Source organism: Carettochelys insculpta, chromosome 2, assembly GCF_033958435.1.
Source record: "Carettochelys insculpta isolate YL-2023 chromosome 2, ASM3395843v1, whole genome shotgun sequence".
Classification (NCBI taxonomy): Eukaryota; Metazoa; Chordata; order Testudines; family Carettochelyidae; genus Carettochelys; species Carettochelys insculpta.
This window is the reverse complement of record NC_134138.1, coordinates 53,945,098-53,971,201: the sequence shown is the minus strand read 5'-3', so window position 1 is coordinate 53,971,201 and position 26,104 is coordinate 53,945,098. Positions and strand designations below refer to the sequence as shown.

Genomic DNA, 26,104 nt, shown 5'->3' with positions numbered 1-26,104 from the left:
TTGATACTCTAGCTATGCATTTTCACCATACTATACAGAACTATATATCTGTATCAGATGGTTCACAAAAACCTAGAAAAAGCTATTCTTTGGTACTAATCCATAGGACTTTTCCATAGGGGTCCTGGTCATATGTGTTACTAGATCATTATGAGATTTTCCACTTCATGGGGGGAAAATCTGAGTTTTAGAAATATAAAGTCACATTACTCTTAAACAATGAAAAGCTTTTGTGAAGGTGACCTTGTTGCAGGGGAAAAGGGAACATGCAGTTGTTTCCAAAACAGCTTTTCTGCAGATCAGACTGGCCACAGACTAGAACATGCAGACTTGTGAAAATAGATAAGCAGATGATCCCTCACCAATCATTTCTGAAAAAAATAAATTACAAGTAGAAAACTTCTTTTGCAAGTAAATGAACACAGATGTTCTTCTGTGTCCAAGCATAAAAACTATAATTATTTGACTAATTTGTATTACAATTTGGAATTCTATGATTTTATTTTTCTATTTTAATACAATTTGGAACTCTATTATTATTATTAGCGTAATGAATAGCAAGTCCAGTTTATTGTGCCTTGAACATTAGCAACTTTGCTTCTACACTGATGATAAAAGAATCAGGAGAGGTGACGAAGCTGAAACTTGCCCACACAATTGCTCCTCCCTCCCTCCTTACAAGGCCGGGCTAGTGGACCTTATAATAGCCTGGAAACATGACCATGACTAGTTCTTGTCTTGTTACTTCTTGTGGACTAGAAATTATGGCCTTAGGAACTTTCCAATTCTATATACATTCCTGCTACAGCAGGTAATTTCCATGAGTCAAATACATCCTGCTCAGTGAAGCTATGTTTAGCCTATATTTGCTATTGTGGGGTACATATGTATCCCAAAATAGCAACTCCACAGCTACTTGCCATACTCGAAATAGCAGCGCTATTTCCAACACGGTATTCTGATTCTGCTACCCATAGTCGTGAGAGGGGTAATCACCTAATCACTTTCTGGAGAAAGAGAAACCATGCTATAGAAATTCTAGTTCATTTAAAAATTAAGACATTGTTAGTGAGAAAACAATTATTTTAAAATGTATCTGTCTTTCAGAAGTTTTGAACTCAATCATCCTATTGTTATTTCTGCAGTGCTGTATGTGCGCATGATGTTTTACAGTGAGATCATTGTAAGAAGCCATGATCCTTCTCTCGATGATCTTTGCAATATAAATAAATTCTAATAAGTGTTTTTAATCTTGTAGCCGGATGTTAATTGTACTTAATAATCCACACATGTTAGAGAAGCAGCCTCCAGCAACCGCTGTTCTGTCATGGATTTTTGTAAAATGAAAAAAGCAGTCTGTGTAGCACCTTAAAGACAAACAATATTATTTAGTAGGTGATGAGCTTTCGAGGGATAGACCCACTATTTCACATCTGGAGAATAACACATCTGGATTTTTGGGAAATTGTACTCTCTCCACGTAACTGTCCAGGGTTTCCTTCCTTGGCAGAATCTGGCATTTTTAAAAAAGTAACATAAGATTCCCTCACAGGGCTGTCCTTGGGATTTATGGGGCCCCACACAGTATGTTCAACTGGTGCCTATGCCCAGTGACAGCCAAGGAGAGGAAACCTGATTTGTTAAAGAGCTGTTTTGATAATCTTCAGCAGCACACTAATGAACCTGTGGCCTGAGGGCCAAGTGTGGCTCACAGCATGCCTGGATCTGGCCTGCAAGGCTCAGGACTCCCTCCGCTCCCTGAGCAGATGCATTCACTGGCATTGACACTGAAGCCATGTGGGTGGAGCACTATGGCTGGAGCACCCACCCCAGCTCCCCACTGTTGGGTGGGAGCGGGAGCCCTGAGCCTTACAAGCCTGATTCAGGCAAGCTAGGGCCCAAACTGGCCTCTGGGCTCTGCAGGGCAAGGGGAAGAAAATGGCTTCTGTGTGCTGCTCCTTGACAGCACCCCTCACCCCTGTTGCTCCCATTAGCTGAATGGTAGCCCCCAGCTGAGGAGCAGAAAAAAATACATTCACTTCACTACACTCAAGCTGCACTCCAGAGCCCAGGGATCCCAGTGTTAGTTGACATTGGAGAGGCTAGGCTTTGGGGAGGGGCCAACAATGAGGGGTTCAGTGCATAGGAATGGGCTGGCTGGGAATGGGCTGGGATGGATCTGTGGGGTCCAGGCAGGAAGTAGTGTGCAGAAGTAAGCTGGGGTGTGGAGTTGGGCTGGGGCTGTGGGGTCTGAGCAGGAGGTAAGGGACAGGAGTTGGCCGGGAGTGAGGATGCAGGGTTTGGGCAGGATATAGGGTGCAGTAGGAGAATGGAGGTGGGAGTGTAGGGTCTGGGTGTGAGGAGAAGTGCAGGAGGGGTGAGAGTGGGAGGTCTGGGCAGCAGGGAGGTTGCAGGAGCAGGACAGGAGTGGGGTGCAGGTCTGGGTGGGAAGGAGGTTACAGGAGTGGGGTGGGGGTGGGGGCCTGTGGGAAGGAGATGCAGGAGCAGAATGCGGGTGCAGGGGTCCAGTCTGGCACGGAGGGGTCTGGGGATAGGGTGCCTACCTGGTGCAGCTCCAGGGATGGGGGCTGGACACACCTGGCTCTCCATGCATTCTCCCCAATATAGGTACTGTCACTCACTGGATTTAATCAGAGGTGGATTATGGTATTGTGGGGCCCTGGGCCAGTTCCACAGAGAGTCTCTTGCCACTCATTCCACCTGCATTTCCCTCCCTGCCAGAGAGTAGGGTCAGCGTGCAGCGGCTTCTCCTGCCTGGGTGGGGGGAGCAGGGTTTGGGCATGGGGGCTTCTTGACTCCCCAGCAGGAGCACTGAGCAGGCAGAGTGTGGCAAGCCCCCAAAGCCCAATCCTGCTCCCCTGCAGTATCGCCAGGCAGAGTGGGTCAGGGTACAGGGGCACCCATTTTTCTGGGCCCTGGGTTTAATTATGCAGACTGGAGCACTCCCTTCCATTGGCATAGAGCAGCTACATGGTGCAGCTGCAGTGATACAACTGTGCCACTTTAAAGTCTCCAAAACAAACAAACAAACCACCCTATTACCTGTGGGTGAACATCTGTAACAAAACAACGCCTCTATATCTTTTCCATCAGTCTTGCTCCTCAGAGGAAACCTGCATAATACTTTCAAAAGACAAGCGTGAGAGCTTACATTCATCACTTGGCTAAACATTAAAAATCAGGGACTAAATAAAGATGACTCCTGGTTTATTGCAGCAATCTGTAACCCACTAAGAACTGCCACAGCAGCTTTCCTCACTGTGTTTGAGGGCATATTAACAGGCCACTTCACCTTGAATGGTCTCTTGAAATGTGTATTAATTACTTATATTAAGCAGTTTGTTCAAATCTTGTATTTAGCAGTGAAATTTGTTAGTTTCTCAGACCTCAAGAGCTCTGTGGAAGCTCAAAAGCTTAGAAGATACTACCTCACCCCCATCTTACCTCTGCAGTGTCCTGGGACTAACGTGCTGCAGCAACACTGCAGATGCAATGTCTATTCTGATGACCTTATCACTGCCGAGTTTGATGCCTGAGATGGTTTCAGCGTTATGGGTTGAAAAGCCCCCTCACCTTGAGAGGAAGGCCCCATAAGAGCAGCTGTATCCCAAGGTGCTCAGAATGAATTTACAAGGAGTAAATTAAGGTAAATGAGACAGTGGCAAAGCTGAAATAGATCACAGGAAGCTTGATTCTTATTCCTCTCTGCCACAGTAAAGCATTCTAAGCCCGACATATTACAGTAAACCCTCGATATAGCAGACCCCATTTTACTGGACATCGGTAATAACAGACATCCGCTATCCTCCGCTCAAAGGAAATAGGATCACCACAGTTGCGGGGTCCCTGGATGCGGCTGGGATCACTGCAACTGCGGGGTGCCTGGCCATGGCTGGGAGAGCCACCACTGCCACCGCTGGGTCCTCGCACACACGCACGCCGCAGCTGGGATAGAGAGCAGAGGCAGGACAGAAAGTGGCAGCTCGGAGCCTAAGGACCCCCCCATGCTCTGCCCTGAGCGCCAGTGGCTCAGAACTATGGAGCTGCTGCTCTCAGGGAGTCACCAGGGAGCTGCAGTGCTGAGCAGAGAGGAGCTGGAACCAAGAGGAGCTGGGAAGGTGAGTAAACCCTTGGATATAAGGGACTTTCTGTCTAATGAACACCCCTCCCCACATTAGTCCATTATATCGAGGGTTTACCATAGTTCAGTACTGTAACCAACGAGGCTCGGGTTCCCCAGAAACGAGGCTGCACCCAGAAGGCGAGTGCTATATTTGGTTTATTGAAAGCGCGTGACACCCACGATGGGAGCCCCGGAGAAGCTGCAGTCACCAGTGGGTGAAATCCCGACACGTTGGAGCTTCGCTCGGGGAGAGGCTCTGTAACAGGCTTCCTAACACTAGCTGATAAAGCTCAACTCATTAATATAAGATTGCCTAAAATTGCCTATGCATTCCTTATTACTATCTCTTGTGGCCTACTGCCAGCGTAGCCTTGAAGTTTTGGCAAGCGTGCTTTGCTTGCCGTTGTTGCCATGGCAGGGTTAGTTGTTTTGCAGCTTTTCACCTTGCACAGACTGGTCTGTTTGGAATTCCCCTGAGGATTCACAGAGGGGTCGGACTGCACTCTCGACTGTTACAAAGTCTTCTCGCACCCTACACTCCTCCCCGTGACCCTGTGTGAATGCCGAGGCTAGTAGGAATCAAGTGAGGTGGTTGATGCTCTTATGACAATACAGCATGCACCTGTGGAACAGACTTGACAACAGCATATGAGAGCAGTGAAAGCAAAGTTACGCAAAAGGGTATAGTTCTGCAAGAGAGCAGGAGTAGCACTGACACCTATGAAGCATGTGTCCATGAGCTGTCCCACGGCCATACTGTGGGGCAGACAAAAGGCAGATGCGTTGATGACAGTCTGTGCCAACGTTACCCATACGTTGCAGCTGTCACTGATACGGGGGCCCCACTCTGAGGCCGTTGCTACAGCAGTCCAGAGGTACCAGCGCCACAGCCAGGCCATGGTTACAGGGTCCGTAGCGTCACTCTGTTCCCCAGGCAAAGGCGATTTTATCCCTATAGGGGGCGTATGCGACTGCTCGCCACTGTTTCTGTCCCATTGTGGTGTACGTAGCAGACCCATCAGTTACCCAGATTCTTTCTCTCCTCTCCTCAGGCACGGTATCCAACGGAGGTGCCTCCGCCACCGGCGAGAGGGCTACTGGTGGGTCGATGGCAGGTAGCTCATCCGCTAGCTGGGGATCATGCTGAAAAGTAATGGTTCCCAGGAGAAGGGCATGTGGAACAGTTAAGTGTGGGGGCTCCCAAGCGCATGCGCTGCTGTAAGTAGTGTTTCCACTTGAAGTGGGTAGCTGCTTGCACCACTCCCATATGTGCACGCTCAGAGGTATCCGTGACCCACCCCATTAAGGGGATCGGAGTCCATACAGTAACAGGGGCGACGCCCGTGACCCACTCAGTGTCCTGCAAAGCCCACACCACTGCTAGGATCTGCTTTTCCAGAGGGGGTGTACCCACCTTTGGCTCTGGGGAGTGTTTGTGATCAGAAGCCAATAGGTTCTTTTCGCTGGGTTCCTACCTGCTGCCAGAGACCCCAGGACACCATGTCGCCGACGGTTGTTACCTCCAGTTCAAACGGTTGGCCCTGCAGCGGTGCAGTGAGGTGGGCGTGCGCCACCACTGCCTCATTGCAGAGGTCGAAAGCTCGTTCGTGCTTCTCTGTCCAGTTCCACTGGGTGGCCTTGCACACAAGCTCCTGTAAAGGATGCATAAGAAAAGCAAGGTGCAGAATAAAAGCACACCAGAAACCGAGACGGCCCAGAAAGGTTTGCAACTGCTGTTTAGACAAGGGTGTGGGGAATGCCTGGATGGTATGCCGCACTTGCAGCCGAATGTATTTGTTTGTACCCATCCACAGTACACCCAAGTAGACCACACTAGTGGCTGGACCCTGCACTTTCTTGGGGTTAATAGCCCACCCCCGTTCCTGCAAACCTGTTACGACGGTGGCTAGGGCAGTTTGAACAGTCGGTTCAGCTGGTCCCGAGATCATAACGTCGTCATTGTAATGGTAGCAGGCCGTCTGGTCAGGGAGGTCCAGACGCTCCAGATTGGCCTGCACTAGCTAATGGCAGATCGTCGGGGAGTGCTTAAAGCCCTGTGGTAACACGGTAAACATGTACTGCTTTGTTAGCCACGTGAAGGCAAACTGCTCCTGACTCTCAGGATGAATGTCAATAAAGAAAAACGCATTGGCCAGGTCTATGACTGCATGCCATGGCAAGGCCGCCAGAGTGATGCGCTCCAGGATGGTAACCATGTCCAGAACTACGGCCGTGAGCTCCGTGGTTACCTTATTGAGTTCTCGATAGTCCACTGTCATGCGCCACGATCCACCCGGCTTCTTCACTGGCCAGATGGGGCTGTTGAAGATGCTCAGCGTGGGGCGAATAATCTCTGCCTGTGGCAATGCAGCAGTAGTGTCACTGATCTCATGCTCTCCGCCAGGAATGCGGTACTGCTTGACTGACACCGGGGTCTGGGGAACCAGCAGGCGCACAGGGTCCCATTTGGGATGTCCCCGCAGTAGGGGCTCCACAGTTCTGATTGCCTGAATGTATCGGGGGTGCCCAAAGGCAAACAGACCATACTGCGTATCCACACACCAGCCACGCAAGACATCCATTCCAATGATGTATTCACCTAAAGGTGCAGCCAGCACAGTCGCCCAAAAGGGAGGGGCTTTCCCCAGCGTGAGGGTGACCTCCACCAAATAAGCGGTGGTCTCCACTCCTCCGAGGCCCTGCACGACCACCGCGTGACCTGCAGTCTGGGTAGAACGCAGAATGGTCACCTCAGCTCCAGTGTCTAACAGAGTTAACACATGCTGCTCCCCTCCCCGGGGCCACTTGATGGTTACTGGGACGAATGGGCGCCGGTCCCCTGCTACCTGTTGCACCGCTACAGCCTGTACCCCAGGGGACCCGCCTCCCCGTCACTTCCTAGGGGGAAGGGTCCAGTCAACAGGGGCGCTGGGCTCAGTCCTCCCCGCAGCTCCTGTACCTTTCTGTGGTGCCTGGGTCTCGCCAGCCCTCTTGGAGGCACCCACATCCTCACTCCGCTGGGTAGGCAGCAGTTGTAACCAATGCTTGTACAAGTCTGGTGTTGGCAAACCATTGATCTCCTCACAGGGGACTCCTGCCTTCAGCAAGTCCATCCACATGGTTCTCCAGGTCACCCGAGTGTGCCCTTTCTCCTGTCCAGGGGCTCCCGCCTGACCACCTTTTCGTTTTGCAACGCAGACCGCTTTTGCACCTATGACAGTCTCTAACTGCATCAACGTTCCAACCAAGTCACCTATGTGCCTGTTCACCACCATGACCACAGCCATAAGGGAGGCCTTCAGCTCAAGGGGGGCAAGCTTTGATGGATTTCTGGACCTCTACATCGTCCGGTCTTATGTCGATGAAAGCCACAGCCCAAGCCATGCCCAGTTGCCGCAGTGCACTCACCCCTTCTGGGATTGTACGCCAGGGCCTCACCAGTGCTTCCAGTTCCCCCGGAGAGGGGTAGACCTGGTCCACCGCCGTAGTCAACCAGTGGTACAGGGACGGCGCTTCCACAGCATTTCCCTGTGCATCAGTAATACCTTGCATAGTCTGCAGCGCCTGTCGGACCTGTGAATCCTGGGACAGCACACCCATCTGGTGGAGTTCCGCAAGCAGTAGCAACACAGTGTTGCCTGCATTGTCCCACACACGCACCAGCCAGGCCAAAAGGCCTTCCCCTGGCTCCTGCTTAAAACTCTTCACCATCTCCTGCAACTCACTTGTCTTAAACGTCCGCCAGACCTCATTGCAGCGACCTCCTTCTGCCCTCAGCTCCCGAATGGGGCGTGCCTGTCTTGGGTCAGTTTGCACAGCCTCCCCGTTCACCTCCTCCTCCTCCTCAGACGAGGAAGAGCTCCAAATGTTACCATCCCAGGTTTCAGGGTCCCAAGTGGCTAGCGCAAGGACCGCACGCACTTGGGCCATCGACACCGGTTCTTTCCCTAGTTTCACACGCCACCGATTCGCCACTCTCGCCGCCAACACCTCACGCTGATGGGTTAACTCTTGCATCCTTTCAGACTGCGAGGTAACCACCTCCCGTGCTATCACCCGCGCATCCACCAAATCGCGACATTCCTGCTCCTTCCCTGCCAGCACCTTCTGCAAGCGGAGAAGCTCATCATCCAGGGCCCGGAGGGCAGTTAGGAAAAGCCATGCTACCTCTCCCACCGCCCTTTTTTCTGTCCCTGGCTGGCGGCTCAACCGCAGCCGACGCAACGCCCCTTCTACCTGTACCGGCATCATGCCTGCTGCCTCCTGCAACTCCAGCCAGTCTGCTGGGGCTGCCCAACAGGCCACCATCCGTGCTACCGGCCCCCAGCGCTCTGTCGAGGGCCATCCTGGTATGCGCTGCAGGGACAGCGCTGGCTTCCCTGCCTCCCCTGCTTTTGACCAAAAAGGCATTGTACCTGGAGAACCCTGCTCGCTGCGCCAATTGTAACCAACCAGGCTCGGGATCCCCAGAAATGAGGCTGCACCCAGAAGACGAGTGCTATATTTGGTTTATTGAAAGCGTGTGACACCCACGACGGGAGCCCCGGAGATGCCACAGTCACCAGTGGGGGAAAATCCGATGCGTCGGAGCTTCGCTCGGGGAGAGGCTCTGTAACAGGCCTCCTAACACTCGCTGATAAAGCTCAACTCATTAACATAAGATTGCCTAAAATTGCCTATGCATTCCTTATCACTATCTCTTGTGGCCTACTGCCAGCATAGCCTTGAAGTTTTGGCAAGCGTGCTATGCTTGCAGTTGTTGCCATGGCAGGGTTAGCTGTTTTGCAGCTTTTTACCTTGCACAGACTGGTCTGTTTGGAATTCCCCTGAGGATTCACAGAGGGGTCGGACTGCACTCTCAACCGTTACAAAGTCTTCTCGCACCCTACAAGTACGTTAAAAGGAAAAAAAAGGAAAGCAAAGTTATCACTTTTCATCTTCACAGAAAATATAGGTGTGTGATACAATACGTGGGTAAGTACAAAAATTACATCTTTAGACTTGATTTTAAGCATTATTATGAACATGATAAAAGAATCAGATATATACTTTTCCTCACGCTAGGAGTAAGCTAAGTATGTTTTGACTTAGAAAAGAAACCTGTATTGCATCCATCCAGATACTTCTAGTTATCGACTCCATTGTCTATGGATTATGTGCTTGAAAGCACATAATATTTACAATGTTTTTGTCAACAGAATCCTGTGTTTAGCTTCGTAAGACTTGTTTAACGTGGATTTCCTTCAAAAGGAAGGAGTTCATACTGGCTGCATTCAGTCTAGGGCAGGAAACCCTAGAGAAACACTGGCAGATGCACAGGTACTAACTGGAGTGAGTTTGTTTGACAAAGGTGGTTGTGTTGAATGTGATCACTGTAATGAGCTCAGTCTGGTGGTTGCTTTGTGTATGTCGATCGTCTTCATCTCAGCAGAAAATCTGCATGCAGCAGGGCTATGAATATCAGGCATTATAGCAAGTTTACTACTTTTTACTAAACACCACTTCAGAAGTCATTTGTAAATGTATTGTGGACCACCAAAAAACACATTATCTCAGACCCCTATCACTTACAATCTTACAATAGTGGTACCGTAGCATATGTAACTATTGTATTAGAGTATGCCAGTGGCTTATTTTTTAAAAAGGAATGCTGAAGAGATCTGAATACTAAATAGCTCCAAATCTGTCTCTGCCACCAGTAGTGCAAAATAGACATAAAGCCAGGGGGAAATATTTAAATAAATTCATATGGGGAATCCTTTCATTATATAGGGTTACTATAGTAACTCCCCCACTCCCTCCCCCTACAGAAAGCACAAATAGGATTTTCCTGTGCCCATAATTCCAGGTTCTAAAATAGCCCCCTGGAGCTGCTATCAGCAGAGGTTAGAAAATTCCAAAGGTTGGGGCCCAAATGCCAGAAGAGCATAAGAGTGACTTCTCTTACGCTGCACTATAAAGAACTTAGCTGGGAACCATTTCTGATCTACAGAGTACCATTACAAGTATACCTCTGTGCTGATACATCTTTATGTACTTAAGGCTGTAGTCCTTCTTGAGACGTATATGATCCACCTGAAAAACAGAAGAATTCTCTAATAAAGTTCCAGGGCCAGATTCACTCCTGGTTTATCCTAGCTTCTGTCCACATAAGCCAGAAGTTCTGGGGACAGAAAGGCTACGTCTACATGTGAAGCCTACATCGAAGTAGCTTATTTCGATGTAGCGACATTGAAATAGGCTATTTCGATGAATAACATCTACACGTCCTCCAGGGCTGGCAATGTTGACGTTCAACATCGACGTTGCGCAGCACCACATCGAAACAGGCGCTGCGAGGGAACGTCTACACGCCAAAGTAGCACACATCGAAATAAGGGTGCCAGGCACAGCTGCAGACAGGGTCACAGGGCGGACTCAACAGCAAGCCGCTCCCTTAAAGGGCCCCTCCCAGACACAGTTGCACTAAACAACACAAGGTCCACAGAGCCGACAACTGGTTGCAGACCCTGTGCATGCAGCATGGATCCCCAGCTGCAGCAGCAGCAGCCAGAAGCCCTGGGCTAAGGGCTGCTGCACACGGTGACCATAGAGCCCCGCAGGGGCTGGAGAGAGAGCGTCTCTCAACCCCTCAGATGATGGCCGCCATGGCGGACCCCACTATTTCGATGTTGCGGGACGTGGATCAGCTACACGTGCCCTACTTCGATGTTCAACTTCAAAGTAGGGCGCTATTCCCATCCCCTCATGGGGTTAGGGGCTTCGACGTCTCGCCGCCTAACGTCGATGTTAACATCGAAATAGCGCCCAACATGTGCAGCCGTGACGGGTGCTATTTCGAAGTTAGTGCCGCTACTTCGACGTAGTGTGCACGTGTAGACACGGCTAAAGTCAGCTGAAACCAGGTTACAGTAGTGAAACAGCATTCTTAAGAAACAAAACTGCCAAGACAGTGAACACAGCTGACTGGGGAAGGGGTGAGGTAGAGCAGGTGGCTTGGAAGAATAAGCTGTTTCAGCCCATCACCCCGAAGTATGACTGGTGAGACACTATGGAGATTAAGGCAACCCTGCCTTAATACAATCTTTGAGTAGCCACACACAATTTGTCCTTTCCTAGGTTGTGACAGTTTATCTTCATAACATCTTCTGACTCTAATTGTAGACTTGAAGTTACATCTACAGACCACAGACTATGGCAACTTTTTGGCCAATGAAACTGGTCCTCTCACCGTTTCGACCATTGATGACAAACTGAAAGCCAAATTACTCACAGAATTTCACTACTTTAGAAACCATGCCTTTGAACCACTTGCCACATTTCTGAACTTCATCACGTAAGTTAAGTTACCTGTTCATTTCAATTGCCACAGTTATTCAAAGTAAGTTAGGATAAATTACACACACAAAAAACACTGTACCATTTTAAAGATGTGTAACTCAGGGTTTGGAAACCTACCTTAAAAAATCTATTCTTATTTGTTACATCATAGATGAACAATTTCAAAGTTGTATTCTTTGTTTGGGACAGAGGACATGACAGGCAAAGGACAGATTTAATTTTTTCAAAATATAATTAGGGTTTGGACTTTTGGGGCAAGATGAAGTAGCTCATGATATAAACGAGAAGATGTAGTGCAGAATACATATGTTATATTTCCATACATATAGCAAACTATCTTGCTTCAAGGTGGAAGTCTAAGTATGAATTCCTATGGTATTTAGTGAAATGATTGGGTCCTAATAGCTTTACTTGAAAGATGTAAGTGCTGTTTGATCTGGTCTTGACCTTAACAACTTATTACTGAGAGAACATGAACCTGATTTATGCTGGTTTGCGCTTTTTAGCAAAATATCTTCTGCATAGTAAAAATTTCAGTACATGTTCTTATCTTACTTTTTAATACACTGTGGCCGTGTCTAAACGTGCCCCAAACTTCGAAATGACCATGCAAATGGCCATTTCGAAGTTTACTAATGAAGCGCTGAAATGCATATTCAGCGCTTCATTAGCATGCGGGCGGCCGCGGCACTTCGAAATTGACGCGCCTCGCCGCCGCGCGTCTCCTCCAGACGGGGCTCCTTTTCGAAAGGACCCCAACTACTTCGAAGTCCCCTTATTCCCATGAGCTGATGGGGATAAGGGGACGTCGAAGTAGGTGGGGTCCTTCTGAAAAGGAGCCACGTCTGGACAAGATGCGTGGCAGCGAGGCACGTCAATTTCGAAGTGCCGCGGCTGCCCGCATGCTAATGAAGCGCTGAACATGCATTTCAGCGCTTCATTAGTAAACTTCGAAATGGCCATTTGCGTGGCCATTTCAAAGTTTGGGGCTCGTGTAGACGTAGCCTGTGACAACTTGGAAGACTTAACTTTCCTGCTTAATTTAGGCTAGTAATATTTTTCTCTGGAAATAAAAGTAAAATATCATTTTTCCTCATTGTCAAAATAAAGATGGCTGAGTCAATTTTGCTCCCATACTAAAAAACATCATAGTGACTTTGAAAGAACAATTAGGCACAAAATTTGTGCAAAATTAACCACTCTTGTTTCACAGAATTTCCTTCACAATGATTGCTGTTTTCATTTCACAGTTTTGCATGCACATATTCCCTCTCCCACAGCATACATGGTGATATTTTGCAACATGGACCACACTTACATAATATATGACTTGCCTTTCACTTTACTAGCTACATTTTCAAAATCCTTTAACCACCTTTCAAACTATATGTAAGAAATTCCATTAATATTTTCTGAATCAGTGAAGCAAAATTGAAGAGTAGAATCCATCCTTTCAATGTTCCAGCCAAAACAATACTGCAACGTCTACACTACAGCGACCTGTCAACAGAAGTTACTATCAGAAGGCATCTTCCAGAAAAATCTCCATCAACAGATAATGTCCATGCACAAAACAGATTGAAAGAAACTGTACAGCTGCTCTCTTGACAGGAGGACCTACCGGAGGCTCAGAAAACACGGCTGCCCAGAGAATCAGAAACCCTGTTTGTCGACAAAAGGGCCCCAAAGCATCTACATGGCTTTTTTCTCAACAGGAAACCATCAATGAAGGCATTATTCCAGAGTGTGAAGAGGCACAACACTGCCGGTGGATGTGCCGGGTTTTGTCAATGATCTGTCAACAAAGCACATTTTGCGTGTAGACACTGTGGGTTTTTCCAACAAAACCCTGGTTTTGTTGGAAAAACCCTCTCATGCAGACATAGCCTATGTAAATATATTGCATTCACATGTTACAGCCCCAAAGTTCTTCAGTATCATAGCAACATAATGTCCATCAATGATGGTGTTTGCATTTCCATTTCAGGGTTACTGATACAGGCCCAGATCATTCACTTTCATGGTAAAACCCACAGAAGGCTGCTAAAAGGGAAGAAATCTCTGTGAGGATCAGTATAACCATGGGCTGGTCTTAAGGATCCTGAAGGATCTGAAAAACCAGGGTCATCCACTTCAGCACTGTAATCATAATGTTCACCAGTTATAAGACACTTAAAAGTAGAATTCCATCACAGAGGCGGTTCCAGAGGATGTTTTAATACAGGCACATTAGATACCTGCAGTTACCCTAATGTTCCTCAAGGGAAATAGCAGTATCCCTGAACTGCATCAGCTTCTAGTTCATCAGATGCACTATTGGTGCAAAGTATTGGTAGATCTTAAATCAAAACCACATCCTAAGGGTATGATGCTGAATAAAAAGATTTTTCTTATATTCAAACTTAGTCCTTTACTAGAAAAATTCCAAATGCAACTATGTGTCAAAGCAGCACCAGCATTCAAAATTAATGTTATCGAGCAGATGTTTATCTGTCAATGAGATATTGATGTCTGAATAACTGAAAACAGAGCAAGTATTTTGGTAGTTTAGGTTTACTTTTATATGTACAAAATATCTGTTCCATTTCTGTATTTTTCGAAAGCCAACCTTCCTAATAAGAAATCAAGTTGTTCTGTAACTTTTTTCCTCCAAACTCAGGTACAGCTATATGATTGACAATGTGATTCTGTTGATAACTGGTACACTGCATCAGCGACCCATAGCTGACCTTGTTCCCAAGTGCCACCCTTTGGGCAGTTTTGAGCAAATGGAAGCAGTCAGCATTGCTCCAAACCCTGCGGAGCTATTCAATGCAATTTTGGTTGACACGCCATTAGGTAGGAAAATCTAATGATTTCTCATTTTTCTACAGATATTCCTCTTCACATACACCTAGTAATTTCATTTCAGATGATACCAGCATTTGTTTAACCAAATATTATATGATTTGATTATTTAACCTATAAGTAATTGGCAAGTAATTGTGGAACAAGATGCAGTTTTGATGTGCTGTTCTGATATTTTCCACAAAACCATTTTAAAATAAGATAGTTGATTAACAATGCTTATTTAACCTGCATTGTAATCACATAGAAGAAAACATGCTACTCTAGATCTGATTTTTATAGCTTACTTTCAGAAATATCCAGTGACTCTGTTAATGGTTGAATTGTTAATGGCAAATTTTTAGAGTAGACACTGAACTTTGACATTTTCTCCTAAATGGTTCTGTAAGTGAAACATTTTGGACAAAATCCTGCACATATCTCTTCAGGTGCTACCTGTTGTTATTATTATTATTAAATATTTATTTTAGTGCAGTGACCAAAAAACCCAGTCGGGGTGGGCACCCATTTTGGTAGACACAATACAAACAGAGAGCCAATCCTTTCCTTGAATTACAATCAAAAGATGAAACAGACCAAGGGATGAGGTGTGGGTACAATATATAGGCAAAGGAATATGGGGAACACTTGGAATAGCTTTGTTAGTCACACACATTGTATTTTTAAGTTATTCAACTGAACAAAGTGGGATATGATTTGCCATACACCCTCTGCACTGTGTTGAGCCCAACTCTGTAGGCATTCCTTGTGTAAAGGACCTAGCGCAGAGATAGACTAGGGAAAGATTGGGTTGGGCTGGAGGATCCTTGGTTTTATGGATCCTCTGTTCCTCCCTGTACACAAGAACGTACAGAAGGGGTATGGCTAGGGAGGCCACACCACCAATGTGGCTGCAAGTCCATGGCCTAGGAAGAAAGATTCTGCTCTTCACTCTCTCAGCTTCTGGAAACCCCCCAAAGCCCAGCCCAACTACTTCTTAGTTCCAGGGAATAGGTTAGGACAGCGATTCCCAATTTTATTTGGCCACGGAACCCTTGTAAACTCAAAAGAATTTTGCAGAACCCCATTCCCAGGCTCTACCCCATTTCCCCCCCAAACCTGCCCCCATCTCCAGGCTTTACCTGCCTTACCTGTCAGCCCCCAAATCCACCCCTTATCCCCAAGCTTTACTCACCGATCCCACAAACCCACCTCTGCATCCCCAGGCTTAACGCCTCTCAGCTACAAACCTGCCCCCTCCATCCCCAGGCTTAATCCCTTTTAGACCTAAACCTGATCTCCACTCCCCAGGATTAACCCATTGCAGCCCCAAACCAGCTCCTGGGACTAACCCATCCATGGCGCTGGCTGGGGAGCCTATGTCCGGTGGCCACCTGCATCCACCGGAAGAAGGGCTGGCATGGAGGTGTTCCACTGGCAGGGGTGAGCTGAGAGGATGTGGCTGCTCAGTTAATGGGGAAAGTGAGGGGCTCTCTACAGATCCCTGCCCTGCCACTGTTGAAATAATGGAACTTAATTAAGTTTGTTTAACGGCTGGTCTCCTCCTGCTGCCCCTGCCGGCCATTAAACTAATGAAATTTAGTTCTACTGTTTCAGTGGCAGCAGGGCAGGGAGCCCAAGAGCAATTTTCTTTCAGGACCCTTATTTTCACTTTGTGGAACCCCTGGATGTCACAGAACACCATTTGGGAAACACAGGGTTAGGGCCTTAATTAGACATTCACATCTGGTGCCCTCTGGAGATTTGGGCACCAACAGCTGGATAGATTACCTTTGCAGCAGAATCCCAGTATAAAGAAAAAAACTGAGAGAATTTCACACATTTACCTTCCTCTTTCTCCTCCTACTTGTCCCTCAAATTACACTTTCTTGGTCAATAGAAAACACACTTCCTAGATTGCTACCACAAAGCTGTTAGATTGCTACTGGCCAGGAATACACACGTCACCATAGGAATTGATTCTGTAACCTAAACTCTGTTTTCAGCTCCTTTCTTTCAAGACTGCTTGTCTGAAAATGACTTGGATGAAATGAACATTGAAATTCTGCGCAACAAAGTATATAAGGTAAATGCTTCTTGGAATACGATGCTGTGAAATTCCTATAAAAGTTAAAAAAATTCACAAGAAAATATAGAAAATCTAAACTTTGAGAACTGTCACCACGCTATTTTTCTTCATCATCATCACCATCATCAACCGTGGGCTCAGCGCCCGTAGGTGTCTGATGCCTCTCTCACTATTTCCTTCCATCTTTCCCTGTCCAGTGTGGAGTGGCTTAGTTTCTGTAGACTAGCTCCTCACCAATCTACTGTATCTTCTATCCATTCTCCATTTTTCTTAAATCTCACTAATGAAAATGCTGCTGGTGTAAGCTATTTATTTGCTTACAAATAACTAAAAGTCATTTTAAATTGTCAGCCTAACATCACAGCATTGTTGGCTCTTAAGAGAACTGAAGTAGGTTTTCTAGACTCCCACAATTTTGGGCATGACTAATATTTCTATTATATACAGAAGGTAAATAACTTGAAGGTTTCTAATTACTTTAATTCTATCACTTTAAATTTCATTTAGAAAAGTTCATTATTGACATTTTGTCTATGACCAATAGAGCTGATAGAATTTTTTCAAATATTGAAGTTTTAGTGTACATTTCTGAATGCTGACGAAAGGGAAAAGCTCATGAAGTGTATGTATCTTTTAAGCCAGTTATATATTTAAAGCTAAGTGTTTTGCTTAATTTCATGCTGCTTTTTCTAGTCTGTAGCATTGGTACAGGAGCACACGAAAACAATTTCTTCTTTGTGATGTCTCATTCTGTACTTACTGGATGTTTACTGTAGCAACGATTTGTGTGAATATTATATATATATATATATATATATATATATATATATATATACTGTATATATAATGTATATATAATATACAATATAATATATAATTATATATAATGTATATAATGTGCGTGTGTATATATATATATACACTGTGCTTTTTTTGTAACAAAAAGAGAAGCCACTATTCAGTTCACCCCCTGTCAGCTCCCAGCCCCATGTTTGTCTGAGTTCCCAGGGTCCTCTGAATTTTATCAATGAGCTCTCTAGCCCTTCCTCCAGATGCTAATGTACTGGTTCCACCGTTGAACCCCACAGACAGATTCTCAAAGGGTTGCCTCAATTTATGATTAGCTGTTTGTTATGTGGAGCTTGTGACAGTTTCCTTAAATGAGATTCTGTAATATTGAAGAAAATATCTTTCCACAAAATCACAGTAACAATGCCCTTCGAGGGGATCCTACAGAAAAGAGCAGATGACTCAGAAAACAAAAGTTACTAACACAGAGTTTACATCTTTGGCACTCGGGGGTTTCACACAACAGGTCATGCCCTGAGAAAGCTCCAAGGCCAATGGAGTGGGAGACTCTCACTAGATCACAGTGGCAGTGGATGTGCTCTACAGCCCCAAGTTGCAGTTGCTTTGTTGGCTAATGTGACCTAAGCTATGATTTTGAAAGGCATAGGGGCAGGCTTATGTTTCCTCCTAGTTACAGATGCACAGTTATAGCACCTGCCTCCATACTCCCCGTTTGAATTGGACAACTGAGTTTTCCTCAGCCACCTGTTTCCTGTGCAGTGGAGGCTCACGGGATCTGGAGTTCAGAGGCTTTCAGTGTCCTCTTTAGACAGCAGGAAGAATGCCATATATGCGTCATTACATCCTTTAGATCAGAGATGGAGAAACTGCAGGATGTGGCCAACCTACCACAGCTTCACTTTAGCTGTCAGGCTCTGCCACCCAGCTACAGAGTGGGGGCAGGGAATTACTCTGTTCTGATGCTCATGCTAGGGAGCCAGGGCTTGCTACATTCTAGCCCTTCCGTTGAGGAGCAGGGTCGGGGTCTTGCAAGCTTCCATGTCCCAGTCCCACTCCCCAGCAGGATTGCCCAGCAGGCACGGGGAAGAGGACAAGTCCCCAACCTCATTCCCTGCTTGAAGCATTGGATGGCAGAATGGGACAAGTGATGCAGTGGCCTGCCTTATAATTTCAATACCCAGATGAGGCCCAGAGGTGAAGAAGTTGGGCCACTCCTGGTTTAGATATTACTAACATTTTAAGAAGGCTACATTTTAATTTTTCAAGTTCAATTTTGTAAAGCATTTAAGCCCATGTTTGCCTTTCAGTAAGCAAGTGTCCCTTTCCAATTCAGCTGCAATACCTACATGCTTATGTGCTTCACTGGACTGGGGTCTCAAAGAAGTTTTCTAAAATGTATCTTTTTCTCTCCTTTTGTTTAGTCTTATCTCGAGGCTTTCTATAAGTTCTGCGAAAAGCAAGGAGGCACTACAGCAGAAATAATGTGCCCTGTTCTTGAGGTAAGAAGAGCACAGTCCTTACGCATTGAAGTATTCCAGAAGGCTTCTCTATCTCAATTAGTTACAGTGCTTTTCCTGCTCTTTCTTTCCCCGATTTGTGAAACTAGTTTGCCTGACACTCTATTTTTTTCTGAATATGACAACATTTGTTTTAGGTCCAAATGTAGTGTTACTTATAGAAATAGCCAGCCCATTGCAAGAGAAAAATCAGCCTCAGTTAGTATTTCTCTACAACTGCCGCAGTAAAAGAGAGTTACCAACATGTGTAGTAGTACCAGATCTCTTAGATTTGTTAACATAGTTGTTTAAGGAGGGAAACAAGCTGATTTGGAATTTTCTAACATCTTTCAAAAAAAAATTAGGTTCTGAATGTTGAAGGTCTCAAATCACTGATTTATAAAGAGTGTTAACTGGCAGAATGAAAATGTCAGACAAAGGCTACGTCTACACGTGCCCCAAACTTCGAAATGGCCATGCAAATGGCCATTTCGAAGTTTACTAATGAAGCGCTAAAATGCATATTCAGCGCTTCATTGGCATGCGGGCGGCAGCAGCGCTTCGAAATTGACGCGCCTTGCCGCCGCGCGTCGCGTCCAGACGGGGCTCCTTTTCGAAAGGAAGCCACCTACTTCGAAGTCCCCTTATTCCCATGAGCTCATGGGAATAAGGGGACTTCGAAATAGGTGGGGCCCTTTCGAAAAGGAGCCCCGTCTGGACACGCCGCGCGGCGGCAATGCGCGTCAATTTCGAAGCGCTGCTGCCGCCCGCATGCTAATGAAGTGCTGAACATGCATTTCAGCGCTTCATTAGTAAACTTCGAAATGGCCATTTGCATGGCCATTTCGAAGTTTGGGGCACGTGTAGACACGGCCAAAGAGGGTCTTTGTCCATTAAAGCTTATGCTCTGATATATCTGTTAGTCTATAAGGTGCCTCAGGTGTTTTTGCAGATACAGACTAACACAGCTACCCCTCTTGTACTTATCAGAGGAGTGTGATTTTTGAAAGTGTTTATTTTTGATCTAATTCTAATTTCAAGTTAAAGCAGAGTCAGCATTTCAGGAAATCTGGATATTTCAACATTTTTTTTCACCCCAAATTGACACAATGTAGAATTTTTAAATTGTTTTATAGTGGAAGGCTACAGGCCCTGGGCCACCGATGCTGAGGGTACCCCTAGAGTGGGGGGGGGGCCTTGGGTCCCATAGGGAGTAGGGACAGGGTCTCAGGAGGAAGGGGTGGGGCTGAGGCCTTGTGTCCTCCAGACCTAGGTTTACCCACTGCCCATGCCTATATTACAACTTCCATAAGGCAGCTCAGAAGCTTCATTCCCCCATTTTCATCTGTGGTAGGCCAGGCAAGGCTCCTAGAATCATAGAAGATTAGGTTTGGACAAGACCTCAGGAGGTCATCTAGTTGAACCCCTTCACAAAACAGAACCAATCCCAACTAATCATCCCAGCCAGGGCTTTGTTAATCCTGGCCTTAAAAACTTCTACAGATGGAGATTTCACCACTCCCTAGATAATCTATGCCAGTGCTTCATCACCCTCTAGTGAAGTAACTTTTCCTAATACCCAGACTAGACTTTCACCACTGCAACTTCAGACCATTGGTCCTTGTTCCTTCACTGCCATCTCTGAGAATAACCTAGCTTCATCCACTCTGGAACCCTCTTTAAGTACCTGAAGGCTGCCATCAAAACTCCTCTCATTCTTCTTTTCTACCAACTAAATAAGCCCAGTTCCCTGAGGGTACGTCTACACTTACGGGGGGGAGGGGGTGGTCAGCACACTGTAATTGATCTTCCGGGGATGAATTTTGCCACATGTGTGAAGATGCAGCAAAATCAATTTCTCCGGACTCCACTGTCAAACCTGGTACTCCAGGCTGAAACATATAGTAAGGGATGTCAGCCCAAGCCCAATGATCCCTGTTCTACACCAGGGAAGAAAGTCGATACTGATAAGTTGATTCTAGGTAAGCAAATGCCGTGGCTAAAATTGAGTATCTGAGATTGACTTTGATCCCTAGTGTAGACCAGGCCTCTGTCTCTCCTCATAAGTTATGTACCACAGCCTCCATCATTTTCATTGCCTCTCTGTCCACACCCTTTAAAGGGGAGGGCAAAGCTGGATGCAATATTTAGTTGTTGTCTAACCAGTGCCAAATTGAGGGGCTTATATTTCCCAGAAAATCTCCTAAATGTCTCCTGTAGAGATGTTGGTTAGGATGCAATCTGTGTTATATTATGGAAAATGTAGTCCTCCAGGGAGCTCAGACTATAGGAGAGAATGCAGGCCTACGTATTGATATAGAAATGCAATTTAATGTTTTATTGAACTGATTCAGCATGAAACACAGAACAAAACAAGATATTTCTATTTGGGTTGGTCTGATAAAAAATAAAATATCTCATTCCATCTTCTGCACAAACTGAGACAGCCCTGTGGAAAGTTTTTATTTTGCAGAAATAGCATTTTCCCTGAGAAAATAATTCAGACACAAAATTCCTGACCAGCTTTAGTTAAAGTCACTGGAAGTTTTACTATTGACTTCAGTGAGAACAACGGGACTTCAGTGCTAAGCATTTTTGAAAATCACCCTTAGGTCAGTTAGTGATCAGTGTAGTGGTCTCTATAGAAGCATTTCTCCCTCTGTAACATTAAACTGATCTAAAAACATGCGTTGGAAAGTCTGTCTTTTTATAAAGACAGCTAATAAAGAAGTTTCATTTTTCGGACAAAGAAGAAGTTGGCATTTGTTCTGTACTTTCATACATGCAGTGCTTTTTTTGTGTTGGTATGTGCTGGTATGGGCACCTTTTTTCACAGTGCCCTAGCAGGGGTTCCTGCGGCTGGGGCTACCGTTGGGACTCCATGCCCCAGCTGGCTCCCAGCCACAGTGGTGCGGGGTCCCCCTGCCCTGTGAAGAGGGATCCCATGGCTGGGGCTGCTGGCGGTGCTCAGCATTCCAACTGGCTCCCAGCCGCATGGCTGTGGGCCCACGGCCAGGGGATGGGGTGGGTGAGTACTAGCACCTCTTTCTTTATAAAAAAGCACTGCATACATGTAAGCTCAGGTTTGATCCTTCAAACCTTGCTCAAGCGTGCAGCCATCCTGCACTCAGTGGAACTATTTCCACATGATCATTCCCCAAACTAAAAAAAGTCACTATATTCAAACATAATATACAATGTGCATTGTTCCCAAAATAATACAGCTATAACTAAAAGTCATCCAGCGTAGGCACATAGGTTGAATCCTCCTGCTCACGAAAGTACACTCACTGGAGCTGATGTGCCTCCTCACATTAATAAGGCAAGTAGGATTTGGCTCTATTACTTATTAACCAGAGATCTTTTCATACAGACTTATTTTCTAATCATTTCTCCACTGTTTATTCTCTTTAAGTATGCTGAAACTAGCACCAAAGGGCAATTGGGGCACTGTTACAACTTGTTCTAGGCTACACACTCAGGATCGAGAAATGTACATGTGCTCCTAAATTTGCAAGACAGTATTGCATCTGCTAAAATATAAACAAATTATATTGCTCAACAGAAAACTGTAATTCTCTGCTCACCAAAGTATGTGACAGTTCACACACTTGGAAGCACCGCAAACTCTGCCTAAATTTGGCTCATGCTGTATTTTGATCCAGAAAATTCTGAAGCAAGCTCCAGTGACTTGATGAATCACTATTGGTTTTAAAAATATACTTTGCTTAAAGAAAAAAAAAGGCAATTTCTGGTCCCAAGTCAGTAAAAGAACTAATAAATTTAAAAATCATTTTAACTTTCACTTATCTTTAACATATGAATTAAATCTCTCAGGGTGATAAGTAACATTTTCAGCTATGCAGAGGAACAAAACAAGGGCTATACACTGGCATTAATTTTACAAACTTTTCCTTGCAGTGGTAGCTATCACTGACTTCTGAATCTGTCAGAAGAAATATAGTTCTGTGCTCTAGGTGTTAGTGATCATTTAGTGCAAAGAAAACATAGGCACCTGAAGGCCCAAACATGGCAGGGAAAATGTCTCAGTTCACCTCTGCCACAACCTTATCTGTTGTTTTAAGTCTACACATTTAGCAACTATTTTTAGACTTTTCCATTTCACCTTTAATCTCAACAGCAGCTTGCCAACACACTGAAGTTACTGAAGTAAATGCAATCTACTTCTTATCTCCTTTTCCTTTTGTAATGTTTTGAGCAACTGTTACTTAAATCCACATGGGAAAAGGGAAAAGATTTCCAGTTAGTCTGCAGAATTTTGTGAGAAGCAAGAAATAGAAAGATAAGCAAGTGGGACAGTGGCTGGGATGAGATTTCAGTGTAAGAGTCACAGAATGAAAGCTTAACTTTTTAAAATTTCTCTTTAGTGTAAGTAGTATTGAAAATGATAGGGCCTACTCCTTGTGAACACTTTCATGAAGTGAAGCACTTACTGAGTTGAGCAGTCCTATTAGACTTTAATGGGACTGACTACTTGTGCCATTAAATGCTGGCACTCATAATGATGCTGTTTCCAGAATCAGGCTCTCTAATTAAGTTTGTTACTTGTTTTGTTTTATAAATTAAGTTTGAAGCAGACAGACGTGCCTTTATTATCACCATTAATTCATTTGACACGGAGCTGAGTAAAGACGACAGAGAGAAATTATATCCAACTTGTGGAAAACTTTATCCGGAAGGATTACACCTGCTGGCGAATGCAGATGATTATGAGCAAGTGAAGTGTGTGGCAGATTACTATGCAGTACGTAAGATGTTTCATATATCTTTCAAAATATTCCAGGATGTTGGTTTCCAAGAAAAGCCCTGCACATGCAAGATTAAGGCTTGTTGAAAAAAAGTCAAGTATCCAAGACATGAATCAAATTCAAAGGATCCAAAACAAAAGTGTTTTGAATCAAACGCTTTTGGTATAACTTTACTGTTCTCAGTTTCTGATTACATCAGTGTAGAACAAGGACAGGTGCCCATCACAGATCCATGAAAGCAGGGCCAAATCATACCTTCCTAGGAGCAAACGTGTTCCCATACCATAAAGGTCACAGCATTGATTTTTTGGCAATGAAGACAAGCCTGACATTTCTTGCAGATTATGTTTTTCCCTTGTCCCAAGGTAGTTCTAGTCCCCACTTGTCCACTATCATCCTTCAGGGAACCTAGGCAGTGTCCCCTGTAAGAAGTGTACTTGTGCAGCCAAGCTGCTCAGCTTATTAGCAGAGTGCCCACAGGCTGGTGTTTAATTCTATTCATGGTGCACATTTACACGTCTTGGTGCACACAGAAAAATTTATTCCATGCATGAATGGAAAAATCCACACATGGATAATTAAAAAATAGAGAGAACATTGACCCCAGGTCTCCCTCAGCTTGGGAGTCTCCCCCCTCTTCTACCTGCACAGGGCATGAGCCGCTTTCACAAGCAGTCGAGTTCTCAGTGAGTTTTCCTGCATTTTAATGGACAGGAACAAACTCCCTATGTGCTGGGCTACAACATTGTTTGGTCCAGTATCCCCCGCAACTGAGAGCGGTGGGGTTGGGATAAATTTCACTGGTGGTGTGATTATGAAGCTGGAGTGATGCTCCAGATTGATCCAGCTGCAGCTGGGCTGGTTTAGTACAGGACCACTGCTGTAAAATGATTGGGCCATACCTCTTAAGTTCCACAGCCAACAGTACTTTTAGAAAGTGCAAATAGCGTGGGGTGTAGGGCTCACCCCACACCTGCAGCCCTAACTGGCCCCACTGCTTCTCAGCTGTTAACTCAAAGAAGAGGGGCTTAGGCAGCCATGAAAGCACAGGAAGCAGCCTTCAGCATCTACAGATCACAGGGATTTACAAGCAAGCATCCCAGTCCAGTGGACCTTCCTGTCCACTAGCAACAGAGCTCCTGTACAAGATGTACTGTCATTAGTGAGGCACATCATGCCCTCACACACACACATTCTCTTGGAGCAGCAGATCTGAGCACTGTCTGTAATGTACTACATTAGCAGGAGATGTTCTCCTGTCAGTCTATCGCATTTTCATCAGATGTGCTAAATTGTTGCTGCTGCATTGCTGAGGCAGCACTGATATAGCGCAGTAGTTAAAACAAGCTCTTGAGTACAAACATCTCACCGCAGTGAGAATGTGGAGAAGACCTGCACAGAGAAGAGTGTAGCTGTTCCCAGTCTCAGGCTAAGCCCAAGTCACCACCAAGCTGGAACAGGAGAATTTCCACATGGTCTGAATCTAGAGGGGAAAACTGTCACAGAGCTTGAATTCTCTCCTTTTTCTCCTCATTGTTATCCCATGTGAGTGCCATTTGGATTCCTCCCCCTTAAAAAAAAAAAGAAATCAGGGGAGTGGCAGAACATAGAAATTATGAAAAATTTTAGATTCTTGAATTGAATTACGTGTCTCAGCCTCTCTTTTGTAACACAAGTTGCATCACAATTAACATAGTTTGGCCCCATATTTTGTATCTGCTAAATGAATCATGAAAACATGCATGATTTTTGTGCCTGTAGTTACTTGATTTTCATTCACAAGTTGGAGGCTGCCTTTCTGAAAATGTGGCTCTACATCATTGAAGGAGTCGTGATGTAAATGAGGTAGTTCTACTCACACAGTTGCAAACCACTTATGGTTTTCTCATTTAAATTGTGAAGCCTGAAGGGGAAAGGCGAGGTAAAACAAGGGCAAATGCCAGTATTTTTCTCCTTCAGTGCGTATTTGCAAGTCCATGGATTCTAAACCACCAAGTATAGTCTGTGTGGGTTCTTATACACAGAAAGATTACTTAATTTAGAGTGGGTCTGTTTGATTTTGATGAGTAGGAGGAACATATAATTTCCCATTGGTGGTGATTTCTGTTTCTAGGAATACAAAGCTTTGTTTGAAGGGGTAGGAAGCGGTACTGGTGAAAAGACACTGGAAGATGCATTTTTTGAACATGAGGTAAGATGTTCCACCTCTAAATGCATTTCCATTATTTTTTTTACTGAGCTGTGATAGGAGTGGTGGTGCTCATTCCGTTGCTAATGCTATTTCTTCTGAGTCTGTACGACTGAATGTCCCAACATGGTGTTAGGACACGCTGCACTGCTATAGCTGGTATATTTGGGTGATACAAAACAGGTTTCACTTTCTAAATACAACAAATGTCAGGGCACTCTATGAAAGCGTGCATGTATAGATGTAAATCTAATAATCTGGCCAAATTCCATCATAAGCATTTATAAACAACCTACAGAAATATCCTCTGCATTATCTGTAGTAAAGTATTCAGTTCCCATCCTAAACTCTCGGGCTACAGTTACGCTAGTGAGAAAAAACCCCATTTTGTTGACGAAACTGGTGGAATATGCAAAATGCATTTTGTAGACAGTTTGTTGA

General features: G+C 45.3%; 1 protein-coding gene and 1 long non-coding RNA gene across 4 annotated transcripts in view; one reads left to right on the top strand and one right to left on the bottom strand.

Moving 5' to 3' along the window:
* The window catches only part of LOC142009242 (uncharacterized), a 67,387-nt gene that overhangs the window by 7,063 nt on the left and 34,220 nt on the right, over positions 1–26,104 (bottom strand). For 2 of the 3 annotated variants that reach the window (XR_012644389.1, XR_012644388.1), the window contains 3 exons: positions 10,156–10,219; positions 8,941–9,029; positions 3,064–5,796 (listed from right to left, as the gene is read on the bottom strand). This is a non-coding gene — a long non-coding RNA (uncharacterized LOC142009242). The remainder of the gene's footprint in view (positions 1–3,063; positions 5,797–8,940; positions 9,030–10,155; positions 10,220–26,104) is intronic. The other variant, XR_012644390.1, reaches the window with a different exon arrangement.
* Positions 1–26,104, top strand: part of ATP6V0D2 (ATPase H+ transporting V0 subunit d2) — a 28,382-nt gene that overhangs the window by 738 nt on the left and 1,540 nt on the right. The window contains exons 2-7 of the mRNA XM_074986997.1: positions 11,309–11,480; positions 14,145–14,323; positions 16,318–16,397; positions 18,632–18,709; positions 23,295–23,471; positions 25,589–25,666. Of these exons, the coding sequence (XP_074843098.1) occupies positions 11,309–11,480; positions 14,145–14,323; positions 16,318–16,397; positions 18,632–18,709; positions 23,295–23,471; positions 25,589–25,666 (764 nt within the window). The remainder of the gene's footprint in view (positions 1–11,308; positions 11,481–14,144; positions 14,324–16,317; positions 16,398–18,631; positions 18,710–23,294; positions 23,472–25,588; positions 25,667–26,104) is intronic.